A 12,073-nucleotide genomic window follows, 5' to 3' on the forward strand; every position below is an offset into this window, starting at 1 on the left:
AAAGATACACTTCTTGTGAATCTAGCCACCATTTCTGATTTTTAAAATGTTTTACAGGGAAGACACAATATGTAAATCTATTAGCTAACCACGTTAGCAAAAGACACCATTTTTTTTACTCCACTATTTTTCCACTCCATCACTAGCTATCACCAATTCGACCAAATAAAGAAATAAATAGCCACTAACCAAGAAAAAACCTCATCAGATGACAGTCTGATAACATATTTATTGTATAGCATAGGTTTTGTTAGAAAAATGTGCATATTTCAGGTATAAATCATAGTTTGCCATTGCAGCCACCATCACAAATCTCCCCAAAGCGACTAGAATTACTACAGAGAGCAACGTGTATTACCAATTGACTCATCATAAAACATTTTAAAAAAATAGACAAAGCATAGCAATGGAAAGACACAGATCTTGTGAATTCAGACAATATTTCAGATTTTCTAAGCGTTTTACAGCGAAAACACAATAAATCGTTATATTAGCATACCACATGTGCAAACGTTACCCCAGCATGAATTCAAGGCAACGGGAGCGATAACGTTATCATCACCAAAATATATGAATTTTTTCACTAACCTTCTCAGAATTCTTCCGATGACACTCCTGTAACATCATATTACAACATACATATAGAGTTTGTTCGAAAATGTGCATATTTAGCCACAAAAAAACGTGGTTATACAATGAGAATAGTAGCAAAACTGGCCTGAAAATGTCGGGCGCCATCTTTGAGAGTGATCTAGTCTAATCGATAACTAATCATAAACTTGACTAAAAAATACAGGGTTGACAGGAATCGAAAGACAAATTAGTTCTTAATGCAATCGCTGAATTAAATTTCTAAAATCATCCTTACTGTGCAATACCGGGTCCGCCAAAGCGAAGCTACACAAAACAAAATGGCGATATATGCGTTTAACTTTTTTCAACAGAACAGCGATTTATCATCATAAATAGTTCTTACTATGAGCTGTTCTTCCATCAGAATCTTGGCCAATGTATCCTTTCTCCGGTCTAATCGTCTTTTGGTCGAAAGATGTCCTCTTGTCCCGTCGAAATGGCCACTAACGTTCGGTATGTACAGGAAAAGTGCCCAGCTCATGGAAGGACGTCACAAATAAATGCCTCAAAATCGCACTAAACGGATATAAATTGCTATAAAACGGTTTAAATTAACTACCTTATGATGTTTTTAACACCTATAACGGGTAAAAACATGACCGGCGAAATATTACTGGCTAAACCAAGGCTTGGAAAGAGCCCAGTCCGACGTCCACCGTGCGTCGAGCGCAGGGTCCGAAAGAAAGCTCCTTCCGGTCTTTGGTGTTTTATACAGGCCCTGATTGCGCAATAGACTCCATTCAAATTGTCACCACTCACTGACATCTAGAGGAAGGCGTAGGCAGTGTTTGTATCCTCATAGCATTCACAGGGACATTAAAACTGACCTGGGACCAGAGGCCAAGATTTCTGAAATCTCACTCCCTGTCAGGAAAAGTTCTGTAGAATGAGTTCTGTTCCACTCAGAGACATAATTCCAACGGTTATAGAAACTAGAGAGTGTTTTCTATCCAATAATAACAATAATATGCATATTGTACGAGCAAGAATTGAGTACTAGGCAGTTTAATTTGGCAATGTCAAAAAAAAAGAAGTGCTAACAGCTCCCCCTATTGTTAATGTATCAAGGATTAAACCTCTGTCTCACAGCCCTCTGTCTCATCTTTCTGTCTGCATCTGGGTCTTATAAGGGCTTGTGTTCAAACTGTTACAGGGTCTGATGACAATACCAGGCATTTAATTCAGTGGTGAACACATCTCTGTGCTAGAGGCGTCACTACAGACCCTGGTTTGATACCGGGCTGTATCACAACCGGCCGTGATCGGGAGTCCATTAGGGCGGCGCACAATTGGCCCAGCGTCATCCGGGTTAGGGGAGGGTTTGGCCGGGGTAGGCCGTCATTGTAAATAAGAATTTGTTCATTAACTGACTTGCCTAATTAAATAAAGGTTAAAAAAAAGATGGAGAGTGACAGTTCATGGCTTGATCAGAGGAAGGTGGTTGGGGAAATGGTTGATGAAGATGAAGTCTTGTGACCTTGTAGAGGGCTAGCAACTCTGGGGACCAGCCCGAGTCATGTAGCCACTGGACTTTTCAGCTGTGTAGTGGCTGATTCAAATCATCTGAAATAACATGCTCCAACTCGGAATTACAAGTCAAGAAACTTGGGCATCATCCTAGAGCTCCAGTTTCTTTGACCTGAAGATTACAGACATTATGATTTTTCCAAATCTGAGCTCATTTTGTTTCCAAATTCCCAGTTGTAATGTGAAAAACATATTAGTTTTGTAGGATCTACTATCGACATTGTACATTTTTTTTGGTGGTGGGGATGGGCTTCCATAGTTTTACTTGGCTCAGTGCAGCCGGCAATTTCAGAATGTAAATGGCTGTTACTGCAACTTCAAGTAAAAACTCAATAAAACAAGTCTCAAATATTAGGAAAATGTCTGTACAAAATCTTTCTCTGCTATTACCATACTGTCGGAGTGTTGGGCCTAATGAGACAATTCTGTTCTCACTGCCCTGCTCAGAGGGGGGCAACTGTCGGGAGCATGTCAAGCGCTACTTCCGGAGGTAGCGGTAGAGACGTAACAAGTTCGCAAGTTCACATGATTAAAAAAGGTATAGCTGAGGGTATTCTCTCGAAACTTCTAGATAATCTGTCATAGTGTGAAAAAGGTCATGACAAATAGGAGTCAGAGGAGAAAAAAAGTGAGAGAGAAACAGTGAAACCTAGAGAGAGGTAGATAAGTTAAGTCAAACCCCATGACTTTCAGTGAGTATGCAGCAGACTGGTCTAATTGGCTGAATTAGTTGTCTAGGTCACATTTAGTTTTTTTGCCCAAGCACTACACAGCTGATTCAAATAATCGAAGCTTGATGATGAGTTGGTTATTTTAAATCAGCTGTGTAGTGCTTGGACATTAAACAAAAAACGGGCACCCGGGGACTGCCACGCATAAGAAATATCAGCACGTGCAGAGAAGCATGAGATTGAACTTCACTCAACTTTCTAGCGTTTTCCCCATTAGTTAACACTATCAACGTTTCCCTTTACTGTGGGAATTGTGATCGAATCAACGCAATATTAGCCACTTTCAAGACAACATACTGAAACAAAATGAACTATGCAAGACTTAGTATTCAAAACTAATTATATAAGAGATTTTGTTGTAGGCAGAACGCATCGGAGTAGGATTCTATTGCATTGACAGGCACGACTCAAGCACCTACTCTACAAAGACCGGTGCACCATAACCAATTAGCGCTCCAGTAGGCCTATATAAAAATAGACCATTGTATGGATATGCCATTCACTTTGAACTGGACTGTTTTTACAGCATCAGCGGTCGTCAGTAGATAGTCTTGTTTTGAGATTTACCCAGTACTGCACACATTGTTACTTACAAAGTGCATCAAACATGATTTAGACCTTGTTTGTCAAACTGTTTATAACTGTATTTCATGGTTGCAACTTGCTGAAAATTGTCCACAGTGTTCCTATCATCTCAACTACCCAGTACTGCACACATTTTTACATACAAAGTGCATCAAACATGATTTAGACTTTGTTTAATGAGTTATTAGCCCAGTTATAGATAATTTGTAGTCAGCAGTGGGGAAGAGATTGATTCCTACAAGAGAACAAAGCGTGTGCATTTCTAGACATTCTAGAGAGCAAGTCAGGTAAAGAGCTTTTTTTTGTCTTAAAAGGGCAGTGTTATATTTTGAGACAGGCTTGAATAAGCTAAGTAGCCAACATGCAGAGGGTAGTATGCTTAGTCTGCTTCTCTGTAATAATGGTATGGGAATAATAATGCATTTTATTTTGTAAAGTATTTATTTTGCATCAAACAACACAACAACATTTTCAGTCACCTCGTTGTCTGAAGGACAGGTGGATAAACAGGTTAATGTCAAGCCCTGCGTGTTTTTGGAATGTAGGCCTACATTGAACACATTGGCTGCTACTGTAGGCTGAAAAATAGAACAGCTATTTCCATGTTAAAATGTTATTGGATGCATTTTCTCCATTGTTTTTGATGGTAGGCCACTCTGTTAGGCCTACATTACAATCAAATTGCCACAGTAGCCTACTTGACCACTGTTAAAACTAACTTAAAGCGGGTACAGCCTCAGTATTCACAGTGAACGTGTGCCGGAAGTTTGCACTCAGCAGACCTGAAATTTGCTCAGTGATGAAAACAATTACAGGGAACATTGCTTCAGGGCATTTCTATTGAACTAAACTAACTCACCTCTGTCCTCATAGCTGAAATACTGGCCTTTCTTAGTTAGCCAGCTGACCGAAACCTTACCTTGGGGAGGTGGCAGGCATTGTGTGTGGGGTGGTCGGGGGGCTGCGTGAGGGAGATTTGGGCTGTGACTGACAAAGTGTTTACGAGCAACATTACTACACCAAATATGTTCTCTACATCCTCTTCTCCCTGTGACGCAATAATTATGGAAAAGTACCCATCCAAAGTCTCAGATGTCCAAGTGTACTTAAGGTTTTATTAATAGTAACTATTAATAACCAATGTATTACCTATTCGTTCTGCTTTTCTAATTTCTAACAACCAATAAATGGCACACTCACGTATAGTTGTACATTTGAATAAATTCTATAATCCTCTGTGCATTTTCAGTAAAACCAAAACATGCCATAAAGAAAATGAGCACTTCTGGAACCAGTAGAGTGTGGAGCTTCACCAAGGTTTATTTACATGCGCACCATTTGTTATACAAACTAGATTACAATTCAAAATGGAATACACAGGAAAAATACCCACTAACATCAACATCGTCGAGAAGAAGCGAGTGTACTACAGGGGTCAAAGAGCAGCGGTCATAGGTGACTGCATGGCAGGTGAGGGGCGGGGCTAACGATGTGCAGAAGGTTCTAGGATCAAGAAGAGCTTGGAAGAACGGGGGGCTCGTGTCATGACTGAAAGAGTAACTAGTGGCACTTCTGTCTTTTTATTCTGGACATGGGGGTAATTATTATTATATTTAACCTTTCTTTAACTAGGCAAGTCAGTTAAGAACAAATTCTTATTTACAATGACGGCCTACCCCGGCCAAACGCAGACGACGCGGTGCCAATTGTGCGCCGCTCCATGCGACTCCCAATCACGGCAGGATGTGATACAGCCTGGTAATACTGGGTGTGGATGGCATGTGCCATCATTATGGGGCTAAACGCAGTAGCAAAGAATGCATTTGTGGAACATCTGTTCTGGGCTGACTGGGTTCTTTCTCCCCTTCTCTGTCTGTCTGTCTGTACACGATAATACAGGGGCATTTCTATAAGGGTTAAGGTGCAGTGAGGAGTCATAGAAGTTCTAGGTTTGTTGGAAGTCACAGGTTCCAGAAAACAATGTGGTTAGAAGATTTCAAGTTTAGGGGATCTACTGGGACTCATAGAGATTCTCCCCATACTGAGAGAGCGGAGTGCACCACTGGTGTAGAACTTCAGTGAAGGGGTGGGGGCTGTAAAGAAGCAGTTAGGGGTTGGGGGTCATGCACCAAATTTCAGGTAGCACTGCTACAGTAGATCACCTACCCAGCCATGCACAAACACTCCTCTGCCTCAGCCTCCGGGTGACGGACATACATACACACGTTTGTTTGTTTGTACACTATTTTACAGGAGAGACAGGCCAGGGCAACTCTCTGAGTAACTACCCCAGACACAGAAGGGGTACCAGTGGCCCAGATGCTGCTACAATAATGGTTTCCTGGTTCTCTATCTGGTTCAACAAAAGCATTGCTAATACTAGCGTAGTGTCTTCCCTCCCTCCCACCCGGCAAGTCATGTAAAGTTCATTCTTCAACTCTACCTTCCGAGGCATCACAAAAAACCAAGGGCCAAGTACTACATGAGTATATAAGGACATAGACTGAGCATATAGATGCATTTCACACAATTCATAATGCATAAATACAGTACATGCATACAGAGGGGGTGCTGTATGCGCCATGAAGGATAACGAAGGATAACATATCCTTGTGAGATAAAATCAATAATTGAGATAAAAGTCTACAGTCACACACACACGAACACACACTCAGGAGTTACAGGAGAGACCTGTAGGAGCACCAGGTGTGTCTGTGAGGGGTGTGGGTGTGCGCGCATTATGAACTCCACATGAGAAGAAAAACCTACGATGACAAAAAATGAAATGACAGGACCAAGTGAAGATTTTCCTCTTCCTCTTGAAAGGTCATAGTTCACAGGTTACAGGTTCACGACACCAGCATTACATTTTGCCAACAAAGGACATGTTGTTGCGTGTCCTACCATGTGACCTGGGGTAATGTTAGGTATGGGCTAGCTCCCTCTTCCCCCTGAGTGATGGTATATGCAGATAATAACATGCCCCTCAAGCCCACAACGAAACAACAAGCAGAGCTAAAACACATATCCCTGCTCTTATTTTTCGCTATGTGTGTGTGCATGTGTGTGTGTTGTGAATTTGGCTGCCAGCATCACCTACATGTACATGTTTCAAGTAATTTGGCAATATACACAGATAGCTTATTGTTTTGCTCAAGAAAAACAAAATGGCTGCCAGAGGGGGTGGAGCCTGACTGTACAACCTCCTGGCCTCTCAGCGCCACCCTGCTGTTGCTACTTCTACGGCTACGTCTCAGCAGGCCGCGTAGGTAAAACGCACGGATCGCTAGGGCCTGGACTCAAACACTGTGTACATCATAGCACCTGTTATGGTGTGTAAATGTACACAACGCAAGAACATAGGTATTCATTTTGGCTACATATGCTGTACTACACGTCCTAGACGCAACCTTCCAATTAGCTAAGAAATAACTGCTAAACTCCCCCCTCCTCCTCGGCTCCTCCTTTAACTTGAAGGTTCAACTGCAGTGTACTTTACATAGATCCATGACAGATTACTCTTTTTTTCTTTTCTTTTTTTACAGTTACAGTCAAAGTCGGAAGTTTACATACACTTAGATTGGAGTCATTTAAACTCGTTTTTCAACCACTCCACAAACGTCTTGTTAACAAACTATAGTTTTGGCAAGTCGGTTAGGACATCTACTTTGTGCATGACACAAGTAATTTTTCCAACAATTGTTTACAGACAAATTATTTCCTCTTATAACTCACTGTATCACAATTCCAGTGGGTCAGAAGTGTACATACACTAAGTTGACTGTGCCTTTAAACAGCTTGGAAAATTCCAGAAAATTATGTCATGGCTTTAGAAACTTCTGATAGGCTAATAATTTGAGTCAATTGGAGGTGTACCTGTGGATGTATTTCAAGGCCTACCTTCAAACTCAGTGCCTCTTTGCTTGTCATCATGGGAAAATCAAAAGAAATCAGCCAAGACCTCAGAAAAAAAATTGTAGACCTCCACAACTCTGGTCATCCTTGGGAGAAATTTCCAAACGCCTCAAGGTACCACGTTCATCTGTACAAACAATAGTACGCAAGTATAAACACCATGGGACCACGCAGCCGTCATACCCCTCAGGAAGGAGACACGTTAGAGATGAAGACGTACTTCAGTGTGAAAAGTGCAAATCAATCCCAGAACAACAGCAAAGGACCTAGTGAAGATGCTGGAGGAAACAGGTACAAAAGTATCTATATCCACAGTAAAACAAGTCCTATATTGAGATAACCTGAAAGGCTGCTCAGAAAGGAAGAAGCCACTGCTCCAAAACCGCCATAAAAAAGCCAGACTACGGTTTGCAACTGCACATGGGGACGAAGATCATACTTTTTGGAGAAATGTCCTCTGGTCTGATGAAACAAAAATAGAACTGTTTGGTCATAATGACCATCGTTATGTTTGGAGGAAAAAGGGGGGGGGGCTTGCAAGCCGAAGAACAACATCCCAACCGTGAAGCACGGGGGTGGCAGCATAATGTTGTGGGGGTGCTTTGCTGCAGGAGGGACTGGTGCACTTCACAAAATGGATGGCATCATGAGGAAGTAAAATTATGTGGATATATTGAAGCAACATCTCAAGACATCAGTCAGGAAGTTAAAGCTTAGTCGCAAATGGGTCTTCCAAATGGACAGTGACCCCAAGCATACTTCCAAAGTTGTGGCGAAATGGCTTAAGGACAACAAAGTCAAGGTATTGGAGTGGCCATCACAAAGCCCTGACCTCAATCCTATAGAACAGAACTGAAAAAGCGTGTGCGAGCAAGGAGGCCTACAAACCTGACTCAGTTACACCAGCTCTGTCAGGAGGAATGGGCCAAAATTCACCCAACTTATTGTGAAAGGTTGTGGAAGGCTACCCGAAACATTTGACCCAAGTTAAACAATTTAAAGGCAATGCTACCAAATACTAATTGAGTTTAAGTAAGTTTCTGACCCACTGGGAAAGTGATGAAAGAAATAAAAGCTGAAATAAATCATTCTCTCTACTATTATTCTGACATTTCATATTCTTAAAATACAGTGGTGATCCTAACTGACCTAAGACAGGGAATGTTTACTCAGATTAAATGTCAGGAATTGTGAAAAACTGAGTTTAAATGTATTTGCCTAAGGTGAATGTAAACTTCCGACTTCAACTGTAGATACACACAAACGATACCAATCTCTCTGTATAGTATTTGGCTAAGGATAATTGTACATCATTATTATAAGTAATTTTAAAACTGGGACTAATCAAACTCATGTAAAATGAAAACAACAAAACCTGAAGTGCATGGCGTTATGTTTATGTCATCATCACTCCTAAGGGGCTATGGAGTCTTGTCATTTTGGGAGGTGTGTGTGTGTAACGTGTGTGTGTTGTCGCTATTCTAAATGCAGATATTGTCTCCTTCCTTCAATTGAATCAATACTTTTTTTTACACAAACAGGTGTGGTGCAGATACAGTGATGATGATAAAACAGGAATTTAAAACAAACATTAAACATTTAAAATCACTGAGTGAAAACAGAGGGAAGATTTTCAAGGTAACTCACCCCAGAAACCACTGTATTAGATTTCACACAACATTACTTTTGTTTTTGTTTATCTTTTGTCATTTTTCGAAAAGGAATTACTTCACTGTACATTACAACCTTGCTTGCCACATTTCCTGGTTTCCCATCCCAAAACCCCTTCAAATAAACAAAACACAGTCTCTCTCTCTCTCTGAAATCTTTACAATTCATTTTGACCCGACTGGTATTTTCTCAAAGGAAGATTGCATAATTCTGAGATGAGCTTGTTGTGAAGATTTCACATAGTTTTTTATTTATTTATTTGTTTTGCAGGAGGCTTTGAGTAACTGACAGTAGAGTCTTGAGTCTGTGTCTTTGAAATCATTCATGGTTGGTCAGAGTGGGAGCAAAGGTAGGTTTCTCTAGAGGAGGTCTTGTGTAAACAGAGGGTTTTTATTCCACGTTGTGCTGATGGCAGGTTTGGCAAAAAGGACATTTTGTGTCTGATCTTCTCATGCTTTACAGTTGGGACCTGGAGAGAGGGAGATATGGGAAATTACATCAGATCTGAGTGAATGGGATTCATTTATAATCATAATTCAATATCAGATTATTACGCAGCAAAAATGTCCACATTGGCACTATGTGGGACCAAATATTGGCCCCATGTAAATTTATTGTGGACAGACTATGTAAACATAAATGGTACCGTAGATAAAGAGTGGTGTAAAGAGAGAGAGTGGAGCTTTTCGTTCCAGTTCCGATACTTGTTCTATCTCTTCTCTTAACACTTGAACTTAATTGAGTGTCTGACCAATTACGCAAGACTTCCCACATTGGGCCAATGAGCCTTTGCTCATTGGCTCCATGTTGGCCCCCAAGGCATTTTCCCAGTGAGGCCCAGTGTGGGTGGCCCATATCTGGTGAAGGCACCCCTCACATGTCTAAATTGGCACAATGTGGGCCCAATGCAGGCATAAATATTGGGCTGCCGATGCACTTTTTCTATTTAAAAGGAATTTATTAAATTATAATTTATTTATTACAATTTAATAACTGTGTGGGCTAGCCACCTGTGTGGGCTAGCCCATGTAGGGCTGGTGTGGGCTAGCGCATGTTGGGTTTGGTGAGGGCTGGCCCGTGTTGGGTTTGGTGAGGGCTGGCCCGTGTTGGGCTGGTGTGGGCATTGTGTGGTTTAGCCTGTTCCCACCTTGCTCACCGAATACCCTGGGTCAATGGGGTGGTTTTTGCTGGGTCGTAGCTGACTAACAGTAATCCAAGCGACACAGTCCAAAATTACTTTAAAGGAACATGCCAAATCGATAAACATGCTTTCACTATTCTCTGCTAGACAGCTAGAAACAGACATAAAATCACATATTCTCTCTCTCTGGCACTAATGGCAGCCCCAGATGTACACAGACAGTGACATGGACTCTGACCTGCTCCGCCACCTCCAGAGCAAGTCCTCCCTCTCAGCCAGGGACCCAGTTCTGAGGTCCCTGCTTGGTGCTGGTGAAGCTGCCAAGGTTGGCTCCGTTCAGGTTGGCCAGAGACTCAAAGTTAAAGTCCAGGCCATCTGCATCCATCAGCTCGTTTCTAATGATGGACTCCATGTCACACTCCAGGCTCCCGTTAAACATGTCCAAGTCCAGGTCAGTGGGAAAGCGGTCGGGCCCTAGCGAGCAGATCCCACCACTGCCACCAGCGCTCCCGTTCAGGAAGAGAGACGAATCAATCTGCATCATAGAGGAGCCGTTGGATCCAAGTCTCAGTGGAGAGTGCAGGAGCTGCTGCTTGATGTTGGCCTCGTTGTTCAGGCTCAGACCCCCGTTCAGGGTCCTCAGGGAGCCCTGGTTGTGGTTGTGGGGGTGCAAGAGACCTCCCTGCCCTCCCTGTCCAGCAACCGTGGTCCCAAAGGTCATCATGGGGTCGCTGCAGAGCATGAGGCCTCGCCGGGAGTTCTGGGAGATGACGGCGGCGGCGCTGGCCTGTGACATCAGCGGATCGGACTGGGTCATCATGACGTCGCTGTGGCTGTGGCCCTCTGAGTTGAGCAGGTCCTGCAAGGTCTGGCTGCCGAAGCGGGAGATGCAGGAGAAGGACGTCTGCTTATTCTCCTGGATGGTCTGCATGGGGGCGGGCCGCAGGGAGGAACCCGCTGCGAGAGGCCCGAAGATGGAATTATTGTAGCCGCCGCTGCTTGCACCATTAGAGGGGGATGCAGCGGAGGGAGAGGCGGCTGAGGAGGTGGAACCCAGCCCGGCAGGCTTGGAGCCAAAGCTGAACCCGGTGGATCCTCTCTGGGCGGTCGGTCCGGTTGGGTTGGGGGCCAGAGTAATGTTATCCAGCAGCTCATCCATCAGGTCATCCGCCAGCCCCTCGTTCAGGTTCATGGTTCCTGCCAGGTCTGCCAAACGAGGCAGCTCTGCGGGCACTGCCTTCCCATTGGGCGTGGGAGGGTTCCCGGGCGACAGCGCCCTGCCAGGGCTGGAGTATAGCATGGGCGACAGCGGCGGTTCATCGTCCGGCACCTCGTCCAGCTCTGGGTTCGCCAGGATGGGCGAGAGGCGCCCGCTCAGCGTGCTGGCGTTGGAGTTGGTGCGTGAGCGGAAGTCTGTCCAGGCATCCAGGTCCTCACTGCTCCGTGATGTGGGGCTGCCCGGCCACTTGGAAAGCCCTGAGGGGCTGTCTCCGCTCCCCTCGCCTGCCGCCACTGCCTGCAGGGCCGCCTTCTTCTTGGCTGCGCGGCCGCGGGCAGACTTGGTGTATTTGTTGCTGTTGTCCATGGAGACAGCACGGCGCCGGGGGGCCTTCCCACCTTTTCCTCCCTCCGGGTTTATCATCCACCAGGAACTTTTTCCCGTTCCCTCGTTCTGGACACGGATGAAACGACTGTGGAGGGAGAGGTTGTGCCGGATGGAGTTCTGTCAGAGAGATAGGAAAGAGAGAGAGAGAGAGAGAGAGAGCGCGTGTTAGAGAGTCCACTACAGTGCTCAAAATCATTGAAAAGTAATTAAGCAAACAATGCATGTAATCAGTATTGAGTATTCATATTCTTTTTAATTTTCCAA

General features: G+C 43.8%; 1 protein-coding gene across 1 annotated transcript in view; it reads right to left on the minus strand.

The window, feature by feature from the left end:
* Positions 1-4,773: 4,773 nt before the first annotated feature.
* The window catches only part of LOC139556672 (forkhead box protein O3-like), a 52,040-nt gene continuing 44,740 nt past the window's right edge, over positions 4,774-12,073 (minus strand). The window contains exons 2-3 of the mRNA XM_071370906.1: positions 10,442-11,926; positions 4,774-9,531 (exon numbers count right to left, since the gene is read on the minus strand). Of these exons, the coding sequence (XP_071227007.1) occupies positions 10,475-11,926 (1,452 nt within the window). The 3' untranslated portion in view covers positions 4,774-9,531; positions 10,442-10,474. The remainder of the gene's footprint in view (positions 9,532-10,441; positions 11,927-12,073) is intronic.

The sequence above is a fragment of the Salvelinus alpinus genome, chromosome 27, assembly GCF_045679555.1.
Source record: "Salvelinus alpinus chromosome 27, SLU_Salpinus.1, whole genome shotgun sequence".
NCBI classification, from domain to species: domain Eukaryota; kingdom Metazoa; phylum Chordata; class Actinopteri; order Salmoniformes; family Salmonidae; genus Salvelinus; species Salvelinus alpinus.